Source organism: Megascapheus bottae, chromosome 14 (genome assembly GCF_031878675.1).
Source record: "Megascapheus bottae isolate mThoBot1 chromosome 14, mThoBot2.hap1, whole genome shotgun sequence".
NCBI lineage: Eukaryota > Metazoa > Chordata > Mammalia > Rodentia > Geomyidae > Megascapheus > Megascapheus bottae.
Window position 1 is genome coordinate 46,257,297 of NC_143522.1, and position 18,573 is coordinate 46,275,869.

The following is an 18,573-nucleotide window of genomic DNA, read 5'->3' on the forward strand; positions in this document are numbered from 1 at the left end:
CGATGTTAATTGGTCTTTGAGTGAGAAGGCATATTACTCCCAACTTCCACTACTGACTCTTGGAAACACTTTTCAGAATGGCCTCTCCATTTCTTTCACTTTGGGAGGAAGACATACTCTCTTCCAAGGAAAATGGAATTCAAACTTCCAGTTTGAGTTCCTAGTAAACACCGGAGTGTGGTATATGACACTGTAGCATGGACACAAGTGCAAGTGCAATAGACTATCTGTACACAAAAAGCCAAGCGTCCCTGTGCGCCTAGAATGTGATGCGTGCCGTAACCGGGCCCAGCGTTGACCCGGCCGCCTTGGCTCTGGTCCACTTACTTCCATTTTGATGTCGTAGTTCTGGCCCAGGATGCTCTGGATGAGCTCTTTGATGGTCTGGTCGAAGACCTTCTGGGTCTCGGATTGCAGCGAGGCGATGATTTCCTCGATGGTGGTGGGGACCACTCGGGCAGGCTGCCAGGAGGGCCGCGGGGTCGAGCGCACGGACGAGCGCAGGGACGAACGCAGGGACGAGCGCGGGGACCAGCGCAGGGGCGTGGGCACGGACAAGTACCCCTCACCCTTGCGGCCGCCGCTGTCGGGCCTGGAGAGGGAATCCTGCAAGCTGATGTCCGACTGCGGGCGCACGAAGTGGGTGTGGATCCTCACGGATGGCCGCAGCGCGGAGACGTCGTCCTCCCGGATGCTGCTGGCCGAGGCCTTCTTGTCCTTGGACCCCCGCCCCTCCGAGAGCTGAGCTGCGTCCCGGCGGGCTGCCGACGGGGGAGCTAGGCTGACGAGTCGCCTGGGCACCAAGGGCCGCGCCCTCAACCCCGCCCGGGGCGTTCTGGCCTTGTCCCGGGGCGCGGGTGGCGGCAGGAGGATGGCAGGTTTGGTCGTGCCCATCTGCCGGGCGATGACCGGTGGCTTCTTCGGGGATTTGTGCCGTAGGACGGCGGAGCTGTGCATATAAAAGTCTTGAGGCTGAAACTGCTGGGTCTTCTTGTCCCTGCCTGGGGGCCGGGGCAGGACCTGGACTGCCTCAAGCCGGGCCTCCAGGCCTTTCCCCGAAAGGGTTTTTTTGCATGGTCCAGGTCTCTTCTCCGGACTGAGGGCAAGGGCGCGCTGAAACTGCTCACTGGAGGTGTGCTCGTCCAAGGGTGGCTTGGCCAACAGCCTCTGCTTGAATATCTGAAAATCCTTCTTGGTCTTCTGTTGAATCCTATCATGCTCTTTAAATATATATGTTTCTTCTCTGCTTTTCAGTCCGAAGTGCTTCGGGATCAAAGACATCTTGACAGATTGGATCTGCAAAATAACCCCTAAAAATCAACAACTGTATGTATGTATGTGTGGATGTGATGGATGGATGGATTGATGGATGGAAAAGAGAGACAATAATTGTACTTTGGCAAGGTTTGTCCTAGTAGAACCTCATTGTGCTTAAATTATTTTAGATCCATTTATTCGACTTTTTGCATGAACCACAATTTCCATGGGAATTTCCCAAACCCCTGTTAGGTTGATTTTAATATTTCTTTAGACTAGAAATCTATATCCTCTTCCACACAAGAAAGGCATAGACACAAAATCTGTTCACAGAGAGCAGAGCTTTACTAGCACTGTCCTCTGGCCTACATCCAAACCCAAAACATGTTCTATTTTTTTATGTTCAGAATTTTTCAAAAATATTAAGGGGTGGGGATGGGAGGAGATCAATTACAAACACATGTCATCCTCCTTAGGTGAGTCTGAGATCCAAGGATGAGGGTTTGAAACCAGCTGGGGCAGGAAAGTTCACAAGATTCAATCTCCAACTAATTAAGTGCTAGCCTTGAACCCAACAAGTTCAGGAACAGCACCCAGATCTTGAATTCATGCCCCAGGACTGACAAAAACAAAAATAAAGTCACAGATTACCAACGCACATCGAAAACATTCATATAGAAAGGCAGACTTGCAGTTTCTCTGCGGGATGGAAAGAAAGGCAGTGGCAAGTTAAGGGCTAAATCCCTGCTGGTGATCCACAGTGGTTATCCCTCCCTTCTCTCAGCTGGTTCCATGTGTCTCCTCCTTTGCCCACTGCCTTAAAAGTGTCTCCTGAGCTGTAGCAGAGGGAAAAGTGAGGTCAGCCTGGGGATGGAGGGGAGGGCTAGCCAGATTACAAGGCCAGATGTTCATCCTTTTTTCTAAAGTGAGCTACTGAAAACTTTTAACACAAAAGCAACTTGATAGGACCCAATGTCTGAAAGTTTTTAATATCTAATAGAAAAAAAGAATGGAGGCAGAAATGCCAATAAGAGACTCTGTAACTTGTGTCTGCCCTTGGTAATAGAACAGAGCAAGAATAGAGACATAAACGGTAAAAATGGGTAGGACCACACCAATGGTTAAGAATGAATGGGAATAATTAAAGACAGATCTAGGGGCTGTTCCTTAGATTTTTTTACTCAGTGCTAATGTTCTACATTTGAATTCCAGCTCCACTTCTGGCTTTTTGTTGGTTAATTTCATGCATATTTTTTTTTCCTGAACTGGCTTCAAATTGTAATTCTCAGTCTTCTGAGTAGCTAAGATTTCAAGCATAGTCCACCAGTGGTCAGCTTTCATTTATAAAGAATGCTCAAAGACTCAAGAATTCATTTTCTTAAAAAATGGAGAAGTGAGGTAGAGTCTTCTCTGAAGAAATAAACATAGCCAAAACACACAAAGAAATGCTCAACATCTCTAGCCATAAAGGAAATACAAGTCAAAACAACACTGAGCTTCCATCTTATCTCAGTTCGAATGCCCATCACCATGAATACAAACAATAAGCCCTTTTCAGCCATCACTAAAGCAGGAGAGGCCAAAATGAAGTTCAATCCCTTTGTCACTTCTAAATGAAGCAAGAACCAGGAAAAGGCATTTCAATGCACTGTCCCACATTCACATGAAAATTATGTCTTCCCCTTTTTCCAAAAGAGCTGAGACAGAAGTACAAGTACAGAAGTGTGTTCTATGCCCATCTGAAAGAATGATGAGTTGTAGGTTGTACAAGTGCGCTACAAAGGTCAGCAGATGTGCAAAGTGGTACAGGTTTATAGGAAGAAGTATGTCTTCTGCATTGAACAGGGACATTGGGAAAAGGCTAATGACACCACTGTCCGTGCAGGTATTCACCCCAGCAGGGTGGTTATCACCACCTTTTGTGGACAAAGACCACAAAAAGATCCTGGAACAGAAAGCCAAATCCTGCCAAGTAGGAAAGGAAAGGGGCAAATACAAGGAGGAAACAATAGAGAAGATGCAAGAATGAAGTAATCTTATATTCAACTTTCATTAAAGAAAAAACAAAAAACTTCTTAAGTGAAAAAAAAAGAATACAAACAAGAACAGTTGTCAGTGTGGGTGTGGGTATGATAGAAAAGGAACCCTGACACACTATTGGCAGGAAAGTAAACTGGTTCAACAACTATGGAAAGTTGTTTGTTTGGGGTTTTTTCTCAAAAAAAACTAAACACAGGATTACCCCCATGATCCAGCAATGCCAGTCTTGGGCATTTATTCAAAAGATTTAAGCAAATGAGGATAGAGTAAAGCCATTTGCACAACCATGTTCATTGCTGCACTATTCACCAAGATATGTAAACAGCCCAGATGCCTCTCAATTGGATGAATGGATCAAGGAAAAGTGATACACATATAAAATGGAATTTTACTCATCCATTAGAAAAAAATATATCATTTGCAAAGAAATGAATGTATCTGGAAAAAACTTATGTTAAATGAAGTAAATCAGGCCCAGAGAGACAATAATGCATGTTCTCTTTTATATGTGGAAGCTATAGCTAATTTATACATGCACAAGTAAACACATATGGGGTTGTATTATAGCACACATAAAATCCAACAAAATGAGTATCAGGAAACTGGCAGTTGAAAGGTGGAGAAGAGGGACCAAGGGAAAGAGGGTAAATGAAGAGAGGAAGGATTAGAGAATTCAGTCATAACATTCAAGGCATATCACTTGGGGAGAGGGGTTGGGAGGAATGGGAGAAAATATTAAAATAGTTGATATTGATCAAGATGCACTGTACATAGAAACTGATTCGATGACTAATAATTCCTTTGTACAACTACTTAAAGAAACTTTAAAAGATTTTTTTGCGGATCAAGGGGCAAAAAAATATTTGTCAGTCAGGGCCTGGGCACTGTTCCTGAGTTCTTCCACTCAAGGCTAGTGCTCTACCACTTTGAGCCACAGCACTACTTTTGATTTTCTGGTGGTTCACTGGAGATATGAGTCGCAAGACTTTCCTGCTCAGACTGGCTTTGAAAGGAGATTCTTAAATCTCAGCCTCCTGAGTAGCTGGGAGTAGGCGTGAGCTGCAAGCATACTGCAATAAAAATAATTACTGAGTGCTGGGAGTTTGGCCTAGTGGTAAAAGTGCTTGCCTAGCATGCACAAAGACCCGGGTTCAACTCCTTGGTACCACATATGTAGAAAAAAGCCGGAAGTGGTCCTGTGGCTCACGTGACAGAGCTCTAGCCTTGAAAAAAGTCCAAGGATAGTGCTCAGGCCCTGAGTTCAAGCCCCACAACTGGCAAAAAAAGAAAAACTTTAGTAAATCATTCTGGGGCTCTTGGTTGATAACTAGGAAAGACATATACCTTGTTTTGCATCATGTATCAAAATAATGTACAAGATATTTCTATTTTACTGAATTTCTTTATCCCTTACTACATTTCTTAGCTGGATTTATACTGCTTCATAAAAATGTCACCTTTATTGTTGGAATTCATTCATCATACATTTTGGGTAATACAAAGAAAATAGCTAATCTATAATCATCTTGTTTTTAAATTTCCAAAATATGACCCATGGGCTTCTAAAACCAAAGGTCCTGCTACATGACAGAGCTCTCATCTAGGAACCAATAGGCTTTCTTCTTTATTTAGCTCCACTGCTGACTAGACCTTAGACAACTACACTCACTTCTTACCAGGAGTTCATATTCAAAAGTAAAAATGATAGGCTGTCTCCTGCTCAGACCATACAATAAGAACATTAGAAGTTAAGTTCTACAGACTTTAAGGAAGCGTCCTTATTAAAAACTGATCTATAATCCTTCATTGTATTTGGTTCTTATTGTTTACACAGGTGGCAACATGTTCATACAGACACCATCTGCCTTTCTTCCTGCAAGAGGCTGAAAGAGCCCAGACCAGGAGTATGGAATACTGAAGAGTGAGTTGACTCTTCTAACTGCACTTCCTGTTCCTTTCTTAGTTCCTGCTGTGGATGTTTTTCCCAACTTTTCCAAGCCCTTAGTTTGCTACTGAAGCTTAACAAGTCTCTATTGTTCAGCTTTTCAATATCTTTCCACGCGTACTTAGTGGGAAAGATGTGCATTATATTGAAAACATACTAATAGGAAATAGAAGTTACAAATTTGACAGGAACTTCTATTGTGCTTTCAAGATGAAGTCTAGCCAGTGTTTAGTGGGCCAGCACCAGAATTTGACGCGTTAATTTCCCCACCCACCGCTCAAGAGTGGAAAATAAGTAAATTGATTTTTATGGGAAATGAGTATAGTGTCTCCTTCTTGAGAGATAGTCAAAGATATTGAGATATTGAGATATTGGAGATAGTCAAAGAAAAATATGTAATTGTCCCAAAAGGAGAGAATACTACTTTACAAGAGAGGTCAGATTGGTTGCTCGTAATCCAGATTAATTAGGTTTGCCCTACAATTTAAAAGAGGACAGAAGGTGCTTAAAATCTTTGGAACTCAAACAATAATTTCTCTCCCCTTCTTTTCACATTTATCCCTTTCCTTCTTCTACCAAAAGGTTCAAGGTCTGAGTCATGAGGTAATTATAAGGCCCAAGAGCCAAGGCAATCAGTCATCAGGAAAAAGATCCCTGGCCAGAAGTAAATAAAGGGGCAGGGGAGGAGACATTTCCTGCATGAATTTTCTAGACTTTGATGCAAGTTGTTCTGTAGTTCTTGAAGTTGTAGCTGTTTCTCATATTGGAATACAACCAAAAACTCTGGTCTTGATTCGAACAAAAGCAAATACAACCGAACCCATATGACTTGGTTCCAAGCCACATAAACCCATCTGGCACAGGAAATGAGTCCTGCATTTGTTAGGCCTCACTCATCAATGTGTTGATGCAAGTGAAGACCAAAACCCCAGTGGACAGTACGGATTCTCAAGCCTTGCCTTCTAATATGCACACACCACTTCAGTAGGAAGAGTATCCATTCAGAATAGAGGTTCTTCTAGGTGAACAATCAAACAGCATCTCAATTTACTTCCCAAAATCTATGCCAGTGTCTCAAGGATTGCCTACGTCAGCTAGTATAACCTTGACCATTCCCAGGAAATAAAAATATTTTGCAAACAAGATCTGCTTGTGTATTGACAATAGTTTCTAAATGTTTCTAATATGTATATGCAGTTCCTTTTAGGAAATATTAATAATTTTGCTAAGATACTAGAAGAATAGTTACTTTTCCTATTTTTCCATATTTTCATGCTTACGTTTTCCGCCTTTAGTCCTAATGATGTCAATATTAGTCATTTCCACTTACCTGTGGCCATTTGAAAGGACTTAGAAAACAGAGAAAAGGCTGTCTTCAAGTTCAAAAAAGACTCTCCTATACCTTAATCAGATGCTCACAGAAATTCCAAAATTACAAAAATTAACTTACTCAACTTTTATGATATAGCTACAACTATACCACCAATGAATATATGTATACATACAAAACACATGCATACTATAAATGCATGGCAGCTAATGGAACAAAATGCCCCACCTATCCGAGACAAGGCCCTCAGTCTAATACTTAGAACTACGAAAAAATTAATTTAAAAAAATCTACATGCCAATATTTTTTATTAGCAGAAAGAGAAAATAAAGACCTAGAAAAAATGGCAGCATATTATGTCCATAAACTGAAAGACTCAAAATCTTTAAAGCGGAAGATTTTAAATCTCTGCAAAATAGATCTAGTCAATGTAATTTCAATCAAAATTTCAGCAGGCTTCTTTTAAAGCAGAAATCAAAGGTTCTAAAATATATGCAGAAATTCAAATGCCGTAAAATGGCCCGAGTAATTTTTGAAGAGAAAAACGAAGCTGAAGAACTTACAATATCCAATTTCAGAATTAGCTGATTTTTTTTTCGGTCGTGGGGATTGAACTCTGGCACTGTCCTTGCGTAGCTAGGATTATAGGCGTGAACAGCCGCGCCCAGCTTTGCTGAAATTTTTTAAAACAAGTTTTGTTACCCCCTCGCCAAAAAAAAGCACTGTAATGAGCAGGGATGGGAGGGGAAAATTAAGTTCCCTCCACTGTAAACTCTCATCTTCTATACAGGCTTTCTAGACCTTCTCTATCTTTGCCATGAAAGCCCCTTTTCATTTTTTCGCCATAGCCCCACTATCTACAAGATTTTCACTCAATCTAGTTCCTCTGTAACTTATGCTCATTGTCACAGCAAAACTAGCCCCCTCACTCCAGCCCAATAATGCCTAATGCCACTACCCCAGCTCCAGTCCCTTCTCCACCTATCTTTGATTTTTATGGGCCCGGAGTTTTCCAATGTAGATTAGAGAGCCCTGAACACAGAAGGTACCTGCTCTGCCCAAATATCAGGGTCCTCTCTCACCTGGTTCTGATCAAACCTCAGGTGGCCCAGGGCTTCATCAGCTAGGATGTGCCAGCGCCCTTTTCCAGAGGAAGATCTTCCAACTCAGTGTTGAAGAAAAGACACACTCGGTCACCTAGCAACAAGCCTCCACCGGACCTCTCCGCGCTCACCCCTCCCCCCTCCACCCACTCTGGGTCCCCCTAAGCTGCAGTCGCCCACCTAAAAGAAGCCTATATAAACCTAAATCCAGGCTGAGAACCTGATTTCCCCTAAGAATTAAAATCCTGGTCCCAAAGTCCTCTTGATCTGAGGTCTCCTAGACTGGCTTCTTTTGCCCAGCTTAACCAACTGCTTACATACACTGTAGTTTTCTCTGCATTTCGGTGAGTACTGCTGAGCCCTGTTAAGTACCATGTTCACTTGCTTCCATGCTTACTTGTAAAGGAATCTATCTGGACTACTTGTCATTGAAGAGTCCGGTCATACTTGTGAGCCTAGCTCATGAAGAGAAACTTGATATCAAACAATCGAGGTGTTCTTATCTGGAAAATTCATAATATAATCACAGGTTCAGAATTTCTGATGTGGTTCAAGACGATAATTGTCATTATCTGTTGAAGTTAAATATCTAGGATCCATCAATCCAATCCCAACAGAAATGCATATCGATGCTTATATGTGCCTTATCTATGATAGTTAAAAACCGGAAACAACCCAAATATCTGTCAAATACACAATTCAATTGCAGTACATTCATAAAATGTGATTACATTTATCAGGTAAATGAACAAACCAGCTTGAAGAAACAGCATGCACGACTCTCTCATGCATGTATTATTGATCCAGGGGGCCAGACAAGGACTGGCGTGGCCTGTGAGGGTCCATGACACAAAGTTCAAACTAAAAAATAGGCCAGCATGAACTACCATGCTTGCAGATACATATAAACTGATCAACTACAAATAAACACAAGAAAGTGGTCATTGTAAAGGTCCAGGCGCTAGTCCTCCTGGAAGAGGGGACTGAAGAGTACCAGGAGATTTTAGGTGCTAGTAATGCTTGAGTTTTTGCTCTTGGTTGAGGCAATTAGGATTATTGTTTATGATAAGCTATTCTTTTGGGTTTTTTCCTTTTTCCTGGGTAATATGTCACCAATTTATTTTCCAATCCTGGGACCTGGACACTGTCCCTGAGCCTCTCTGTGTTCAAGGCTAGCACTCTACCACCACACTTCTACAGCACCACTTCTGGCTTTTTTGTGTGTATATAGTATGGAGGAATAGAACCCAGGACTTTATGCATGCTTAGAGAGCACTTTAACACTAGGCTATACTCCTGGCCCTAGGTCACCATTTTTTAAAAGAAAGACAATTAGACATAGTAAAGAAAGCACTTTGCTTTGGGTCTGGTACGGGACAGATGTACAAATGCTTATTTTCTTTCTACTCTCCACCAACACCTCTCTCTTCCAAATACTCCAGCAACCAAAAAATAATGTCAGAATGGTGGCAGTACAAGCTGGATCTGTCATGAGGTTTCCCAAATGTCCAGGAACAAAGAATGCTCTGTGGGGTCCCATGCCTTGGGCTTGGACCCCATATCAGCTGTGGGGCCATACACTGAAGCAGCTTCGGGCCTGTGCGAGGGAAATGTGCACTCTACAGACTGCAGGCAACACCAGGCTGGGAGGCCCAGCTTTGCCTCTTGGACATGACAGAGCCATGTCTTGGCTTCTGCATCCTCATTTACAAAATGTGGATATTTGCTTTTACATTGCAGGGTTGCTACTTTTTTAACAAGACAAGCTCCACAGATGTCTGTTGAGTGCCCACAAAATAGGAAACAATATATGGAAGAGGGCTTGTCTTTCCTGAAGTTCCATAGTAGTCACTAATCTCCTGTGGGTGCTCTGGGCAGGCCCCCTCACTGGATGCATGGAAGTAACCCCTAAAAGGGAAGGAATGAATTGTTTTCCTAGACTAAGTGAAGTAATGAGCAAATAGCTGGTAAAATGATGATTCTTGATATCATTGTGATTGTTACACAAAAGCAATATGTTTCTCAACTAGGAAAAATTACATTAATATAACCTGTAAGTACATCTGCCATCTGACCCAGAAATGAATGGTAAATGACTATTATTCATTATTTGGACAGCATGATGCACTCCAGTCCTAGCTGACACAGGATAATGACTTGAGACTAGAAAGTAGAGGCAAACTTCTGGGCAGCAGAGAGATCCCCCCTCCATGTCAACAACAATTTATACACTACATTTTTTATCCACTCACCTCAATAGATGAATGGATCAAGAAAATGTGATATATATATATATATATATATATAATGGATTTCTCTGCTTCCATCTGAAAGAATGACACTGCCTCATTTGTAAGGAAATGAAAAGACTCGGAAAAAATCATATTAAGTGAAGCAAGCCAGACCCAAAGAAACATGGGCTCCATAGTTTCCATTACTTGTAACAAATAGTATATGCCTAGAGTAGTCCTAGCAGAGGATTACAAATAGCTCAATGTATATAGGACCATATCAAATGATGCTAATCAAAATGAACTCCAAGATATGGGAACAAGACATTTTCATGTAGTTGAAATTATTGTTGTTTTTGGTTGTTTGCTTATTTTGATCAGTAGTGGAACTTGAACTCTGGTACCTTGTGTCTTGTATATCTGAATTGGGGAAGGAAAGGGCAACAACAAAAGGTGAGACAAAGGACAAAGGGTGAGCCAATACAACAGCATATTCACAAGACACTAGATTGGAAATTAACTTTATAACTTGGAAGGGGAGGAGTAGGGGGTGGGAAGGGAGGGAGAGGGAGAAAATGATGGGGGCAATTAAAAAACAATTTAATATTGTCCATTAACATTTTATATAATCAAAAAATGATAGCAAAGACTAAAAGTATCCATATCAAAATAAAGTTCTCAAGCCAAGTACTACTATTATCTTTATTTTATAGATAAAATATGTGTATTCAAAGAGGCCTCAGGTTTTTAGCTGGTAATCCTGTGCTAGAAACCTGTGTTCTAGGTGTACTTTCACAGAAAGAGAGCAAAAGGTGTGAGAGGATGGATGGACAGATGGATGGAAAGATAGATAGATAGATAGATAGATAGATAGATAGATAGATAGATAGATAGATTAAGGAGGAAGAGTTATTATTCTAAAGACATTTCAGCTTCACTGTTATTATAATGCCTTCCATTGAAAATGTTAACACTTTTGATACCATTAAAGATGTCTGGGAAAGAGGAGTACAAAGTCACTCCTTGAAACTTACAGCTCCCACCCAGCTCTGACACTCTCCAACAACCTCTGCCCACTTCTCTCGTCATCCATATTAGGAGCTCCCTCTGGCTGACTATACAGGGAGTAAATTTAAACCCAATGTGACAGCCAGTTCCCACACCTCCAAATTGTCACAAGAGAATAAAGTCCAAACCTAGTTAGCTACAGAAAATTTAAGACTTCTCACAATTTTTGCCTGTTCAAATGTCTAAAGATTTAGAAAATAGCTTTATATTTACTTCATAATATGCACAAAAATAGATTTCAGATGGATAATTTTGATTTCATGCAGATAACATGTGCAAGTACTGGAGCCGAGGGTCAAAATCAAACACATGTAACTATCCCTGCAAAATAATGTAATACAAATGAAAACTTGTGGAGATATATAACATTTATATGGGATCAATATTGTGTGAATATATAAACAAGTCTTAGAAGAAAGAAATACTGTGAATATTGCTGTTACACTGGTTCACCCTTTGTCCTTTGTCTCATCATCTTGTTTTTCCCTTTCCCTTCCTAATTCAAAAGAACAAATAAACATATATATATACATATATATATAATACAACAGGTAGCAAAGTCAGATATAATAACAACAGGAGACAAACCATAAGGAAAACAAAATGGAAAGAAAAGAAATATTTTGGCCAGTAGAGATACAAAATTATTCAATTCTATTAATAATCTCAGAAATAAAAACAACGTATTGCAATGTTTAATAATAAAATTTCAAGATTAATAAGATTGTGTACAGGGGAGAAAAAGAACAAGATCCCTCATAATTTTTTTTGTCAGTCGTGGGGCTTGAACTCAGGGCGTGAGCACTGTCCTTGGACATTTTTCTCAAGGCTAGAGCTCTACCACTTGAGCCACAGCACCACTTCCAGGTTTTATATATGTATGTGGTACCAAGGAATTGAACCTTGGTCTTGGTGCATGCTAGGCAAGCACTCTACCACTAGGCCAAACTCTCACCCCCACTTCATACATTTCTGATAGCATCCTGCTAGATGTGGGGTAGCAAAATGTCTCAAAAGCCCTGTCCCTTAGCAGTTCTTTTAATCCAGAAATTGCACTTTTATGAACTTTTCCTATGGAGTAGAATGCAAATTTTTAAGATATGGGAACTTTCTGTTGCCTCTAAAAAGAAGAAGAAAAAGAGGAGGGGGGGGAGGGTTGTTACATTCTCCAGAGTGATATCAAACTCCTGAACTCAAACGATCCTTCTGTCTCACCTCCCAGTAACTGAGATTATAGCTACACACCACCATACCCTGTCCATAGTATTGTTTGAATGACAGGAAGGCAGGATTTTTTCTTAAATTTAATATCTTTACTATCTAGCAAATACCTAATGTCAGGTACATAGAGTTCAGAATTAATGGTCACACCTAAAAAAATATCACTCATCATTAGTAAAAAAAAAACCAATATAATTATCTTAAAGAATATAACTTAACATTTGTGAAAACTGAGTTATGAGAGACCAGAAGTCTGAAGAGAATTGAACTGTTAGCTTAGCATTCTAGAGATGGGAAAACAAAGATGCTCAAAACCTCGAAGTATCTATAGTAAATGAATGCTTTTCAAGAGTGTCTCAATCACTGGACCTTGTTTACTGCTTAAATAAATAAACAAAACTTAGCACTAGCCAATGTCTTAATCCTTGGTTTATAACAGGGGTCAGTTCACCAACAGTTAAAAGCAAAGAATGCCATCCAAGCAACAGTGGTTCACACCTGTAATGCTAGCTACTTAGGAGACTGAGATCTGAGGATCATAGTTCAAAGCCAGCCTGTGTACATTTGACAGTCCGTGAGACTCTTATTTCCAATTCACCACCAGAAAATCAGAAGTAGCACTGTAGCTCAAATAGTATACTACTAGCCTTGAGCTGAAGAGCTCAGGGACAGTGCTCAGGCCCAGAGTTCAAGACCCACAAAGGAGTGGGGGGGAATGCTATTAGTATTCAGATTTAGCATCAGTTACTTTAATAGTTATATCAAATGCATATTGTCAAATTAAAATAATAAATATAAACCAGATAAACTCCAAACTGATTGTCCTGCTAAATTCATGGGTAACCTTACGTGCAAAACATACTCACCAACCATAAAACTCTTTAAGCCTTCACACTGACACCCCAAGATGGTAATATGGAACAAGTAGGGCTTTTTGATGAGTTACAGAATAAAAAGAACATTGGAAATAATTGAGTATATAAAACTTCACTTCCATGCGTCTTCATTCATTTTTTCAACAGTTAGGCCCAAGAGGAAACATAAAAGTACAAGAAGAAGAAAGGGGAGGAAGAAGAGGAGGAAGAAAGAGAGGAAATGGAGAGAAGTCAAAGCAACGGTTTCCATGAGTGCAGGTAGGGTTAGAGGGCAGTACACAAGACGGAGTCATACACAATCAAGAGAGCCCCCAAAGTCTGGCAGCAGCAGGAAATCCTGGACCTACACCTTGATCTGGAGTGTAAGAGGCAAACTGGAGGCCAGCAGAGCTGATGAGAGCTCAAGCCATGGAAGAAGGGCTGCCTAGTAGGAATTTTAAACACAACTGGATGCGGAAGTAATGCGCAAAGCTACAAGGATGGAGGAGAAAGCGAGAGCAATAAGCACGGACACATCTCACTCTGTGCTTCATTCTGAACCATGGGCTCCCCACTGACGTTCAATTAGAAGTCCAAAGGAAGAAAATCTGGGCAATGGGTTAGCCTTCTGGAGCAAGGCAGAAGAGAGTGCGAAGGCACATGAGGGTGAATCCTTAACAGAGATCGCTACCAAAAGTTGCCTCAACTGTCATTAGTCCACAAAAATGAATATACCAGTATGATTTCCCCTGTGGGTCCTCCCCCCATCCCTGGCCTTCTCCAAGCACCTCTTTTCCTACTGTGATCTAATAAATATATTCCAGTCTTCCCTTCAGACCACAAACTCTGGCCTAACTCTTCATTGTATGCTTACACAGCTCCGTCATAGACCCACCTCTTCTGTGGGGTGACTTAGAAGTCTGGCGCCTGGCCTGATCTCATGGTTCTTAAAGGTAAGACAAAAATAGCAAGCACGGAGTAGAAAAACAACCTTGAGTAAAACTACCCAGTTGAAAAGAAAAGATACAAATAATACTAATAAGCCTGGTCCAAAGCAGGTGTACTCGGCTAAGAGAGAAGGATTTATTTTTCTTGGAGGTCGTGGCTAGCATTCCAGTTACACTTTGTGCCTTTAAAGGGCTTTCCTTAGATATTCTCCACGTGTGGTAATGCACTAGAGATTTTGCTGCATTTGAGGTCAGAACCATTCCTTTTCTAAGGGTAGGTATGTACGGCTGGTGTATGGGCTTTGTAGCCTAAACATTGAGCTTAGGGACCCAAAGCCCACTTTATGCTTAGAAAAACTAACAGCTCTTCCTAAGTAAGCTGTAAAAACAGAAGCTGCATTTAGGCTGAGATGGCTGCCGGCGTGTTCTGTGCACCAGCTCACTTTCACCGAGCTTGGTCCCCCTCCGTGGCAGCCCAAGGAACATCAATAAGCTTGGAAGAAACTTGCCAGTCCTCTAATGAAAGAAATGTTTTGTTTTATGCACTTCCATTCTAGTTACCTCATGAAGAAGAATCCAAAAGCCTATCAGAGCCTGTACACAGCACCCTCTAAGTCCATCCAAACTCTCTGTAAACTGCAAGACATTCTTTTTTTCCTGTGTCCCTTCATCCACAATTGAACTCCAGCCCTTCCAAACTTCTAGAATCTTTAAATCTTCACCTCTACAGATGGATCCATATCTGAGAAGATAAAAAGAAAACCTGTTTTGACTTCTTTTCCCTAGTGTTTCTCTTCACTAAGTTTTGGTACCCCACTAAGCTTCTTGAGTATGCAAGGTCATATTTAAGATCCTTAATATTTGAAGGATCCAGTCAGATGGACTTGTACTCCTAGAAAGGTTTGTACTTATAGGGGATTTAAACAAAATAATTCTCAGACAGTTCTTAAAGGCATATAGCACAAGGGTGGCATCCAGAAAGTTGTTCCAGATTAGTAGCTGGTATTTACACTGTTGAGACATCTCATGTTGAAATGAAGACTTCTCAAATGATGAAGATTATACTATAACAGTTCTTAAGAAAATATTTCTTAAGGAAATAAACAGTTCTTAAGAAAATAAATAAAATTCTGTAAATGGTACTATTTTGCAAGGTGTAGATAGCTGGGTAGGCAGATTCTTGTTTAGGCAAATAAAGCTTCATTGCTAAAATATGTCTTGAATATTGAGGATTTTAGGAAATATCTGGGTAATACTTTCTAAACGAGTACAAAATAGTTCCTTCTAACTTTGTTCACGAGAAAGGAAGGCTTATCCAAGAGAATGCAAAAGCTAAGCATTTCAGTTTGCTTCCCAAATTCAGGTGTTGTAGGCTGGTGTGGTCTTTGAGGAGTCCAAACTCATGTTTTTCCACTTCCACAGTGGGATGCCTCTGGGATCCAAGCCCTAACCTGGCTTTGTCCTGATATCACCAGAGTGGGGTCATGGATGGAGCCTGGGAGAGAGGCATGGGAGACGCTGAAAGCCTTCAAGTGAAACTAGTGAATCTTAGGGGACCCCAAGGGAAATAGAGGGTCTTCTCCATTTCTGTTGAGATGGGAAGGATCATCTGTCTTGCCATCTGGGATATATCTCGTGCAGCCTAGAAAGCAAGGCGCGCTAGAGCACACATCATCTCTTCACTTTTTGGAGACCTGTTCCTACAAGAGGTCTTCAACATAAACCTAATGCAGTGGGTCCCTTTTACTCTGCCACCTACCTGAACTCTGTGGCGATAGATATGTTCTACCTCTTGGAGAGAAGGGTGTTCCAGGCATAATCCAGAGATTCCGGTCTAATTTGCTACACAGTTCCAATATGGGGCCTCTTTCTTCTTTGATAAGATATCCAAAAGGTAATGCTAGCTAGACAAAAGATGTGGAAGGAGAAGGAAGCACCGACATGGACTGTAGGCCTATATCACTTAGCATGTGACTCAGTCTCCAGCACGCTCCCAGAAATCGGCGAAGACTACGTTGCTACCATTTATTGTATAATAATACTCCTCTCAGCTCTAATTGGTGTGAGTGAGTTCTAATATGTCTCACAGGTGGAAAAAAGCACTTCAGAGAAGGCTGGTTCCCAGCACAATCCAGATTGGAGTTCAAATCTAACTTCAAGCCCTGAGCATACATAAACGCCCTACTTGTCCATCTCATTTGCATTGAATGTGTCACACTGGAATTTAAGAGTGTCTTTGAGATGCCAGCTAAAGCAGGGGTGGAGGCAAGTGCTAAGCCACCATGCTCTCACTTGAAAATTGCTCTACTTTCTCTTTTGCTGCTGTCTTTCCAGGAAATGAAAAGCCAGAAGACTGTTGTCCAAAATATACCAGAAGATCCAACACAAAGAAAACTAAATGTTCATCAGAATTTTAAGACATCAGTGCTCCAAGACTTTTCTCTTTGAGGACCTCAGCTTCCCTCACCTACATGCACACCATTGTAATTGATTCCTCCTGGGCTCATAAGGGTCACTTCACTTCCGTGAGTTGGGCCATGAGGTGTGTGATACTGTTGCACCAGCCAGACCCTGGCTATTCGGTCCAGAAATCTCATGCAGCCCAGAAAGCAAGAAATGCAGGAGCATGCATCATTTCACCACTTCAATCTGGAGAAAACTGGACATGGCTTTCCAGCAAACACAGGATCAGTAGCATCAGAGCTAAACTACTGACCATGTTCATTTGCACATTCTCTAGTCCTCACTTCTTTTCTCTCTGATCTCTTGGGAGGAGAGTTTGATTTATTCCCATTTATTCCAGCACCTGTCGAAGCTTTACATTCTCTTGCTCCAGTAGCCAGGGACCTTCACACACCCCTTTCCTGCATTTCCTACTGCAGCCACTTCTCTAGGCAGGGACGTGGGTATGGTCAGGAAATGATCAGCAGAAACCCAGGACTCATCATGGATAGTATCTGGAACAGGAGAAGAACCAGTGTGGCAAGGAAAATGTGATCCATGATACAGGCTGCACTTTCCAGAGTACTTGAGTAAAAACAAGTCTACATCAGATTTTGGAGAACCCAGACCTGTGTCTCTAACTCTAACTCTCTCTATCTCTAACTCTATCTTTATCTCTATCTCTCTCTCTTGATGAGTTCCAAGCTCTTCTCTCCCCTGCCACTGCCCCTGGGGGGGGGGGGGGCGGGAGTGGCTCTGATCTGGAAGCAGCACCTGAGCCACCCTCGGCTGAGCTGACACCACCCAGCAGGAAACTGCAGAACAGTAAGATACCCCAGGATTCTGGAAGATGGAGCATTCCTGTAGCTTCCTAAACAGCACTGCAGAATAGAAGGCAGGCACACATTCTCTCTCACAGACTCACCGGTTGTCCACTCTCTTGGCAGATGTGGGTTTCCAGTTTAATACACGTCCAGCACCACCACAGGTTCTGAGAGCGGTCCTTCAAGGGAACCATTACATTGCACCCAGAAGGATATAGAAGAAATATTTTGGAGAGCCAATGAAGGTCAATTCCAGGCAATTTTGAGCACACTGATGCCAGCACCACCCTCTGAGAAGCAGGCCTGTAACCCCAAATGAGTCGGATGGCTGCTCAAGGCGGCAGGCACCCCCCAGTGCCAGGGTGGGTAGGCAGGGTGTAGAATTGTGCAGCCATCTCTAACCCCAGAAAAAGACACCTCAGATTACTGCAAGTCTTTTCTGCTTACTGTATGGTCATAGCTTTATTTGCTTGCCAACTTAAACATATTTAAACATGGGCGTTTCCTGTACAGCTTTGAGCAAAACATTGTGCTTGGTAGAAGGTGGATGGGGTTAACTTTTAGTATCGACTATGGATAGGCAGGGCTGCTGCTGACTTTTCAGCGGGGGGGGGGGGGGGAGTGAAATATTTGAATTGGGTCATGCATTTACTGACCTGTGTGGGTCAGACAAGCTGGCAACTCCATCAGTGTCCAGGTTTGTGGGAAGGGGAGTGTTTCTGATTTGACAAGGCTACCTGATGGTTTGGGTTAAAACTAGTAGTTGTAGCCAGAGAAAGAGGCAGAACCAGGAGGCTTGCCAGCATGGAACGCCCAACCTGGACACCATTTCTAAGACAGGAATCTTTCCTTTCCTAACATCAGCCTCACCAGTCTTTTAATTAGACTAGTGAGTTGGTTGACCAACTCAACCCATCTTTCCTGAAACTCTTCCATGCGCCAGGCTCTCCTGGAGCAGCCTGAATCTCTGCAGTTTCTGCTCTCAGTAAGTTACTACTAGACCAGTGTGGGAAAATGACAAAATGAAAAAGAAACATACGAAGTTTGCTGCAGGCAAGAAGAAGCCAGAGGAAGGTGTGGATCTAGGGAAGGCAGGGCTTGCTTGAGTGGAAAGGCTCTCCAAAGTTCTCTCCAGGAACCCCAGGAGGCAGCTCTGAACTTGCCACCACAGGCAATGCCCAGGGACAAAAAATAAAAATATAAAAGGAATCCCATCAAAGCAAGTGCTGCCAATGCACCCTCTTCAAAGCGTTTCTGTGTAGCAAACTCCCGCAAGATGAGCTAAGAACTAGTTTTACCCTGTGGCCCGGG

General features: G+C 42.0%; 1 protein-coding gene and 1 long non-coding RNA gene across 2 annotated transcripts in view; one reads left to right on the forward strand and one right to left on the reverse strand.

Moving 5' to 3' along the window:
• Nucleotides 1-7,763, reverse strand: part of Ttc6 (tetratricopeptide repeat domain 6) — a 166,170-nt gene extending 158,407 nt beyond the window's left edge. The window contains exons 1-2 of the mRNA XM_090345129.1: nt 7,655-7,763; nt 328-1,296 (exon numbers count right to left, since the gene is read on the reverse strand). Of these exons, the coding sequence (XP_090201255.1) occupies nt 328-1,281 (954 nt within the window). The 5' untranslated portion in view covers nt 1,282-1,296; nt 7,655-7,763. The remainder of the gene's footprint in view (nt 1-327; nt 1,297-7,654) is intronic.
• Nucleotides 7,764-7,813: 50 nt separating this feature from the next.
• LOC150055178 (uncharacterized) lies at nt 7,814-16,557 on the forward strand. The gene is made up of 4 exons (XR_016537685.1): nt 7,814-8,019; nt 13,218-13,328; nt 13,928-14,002; nt 16,331-16,557. It is a non-coding gene; the product is annotated as an uncharacterized LOC150055178 (long non-coding RNA).
• The last annotated feature ends 2,016 nt before the right edge of the window (nt 16,558-18,573 follow it).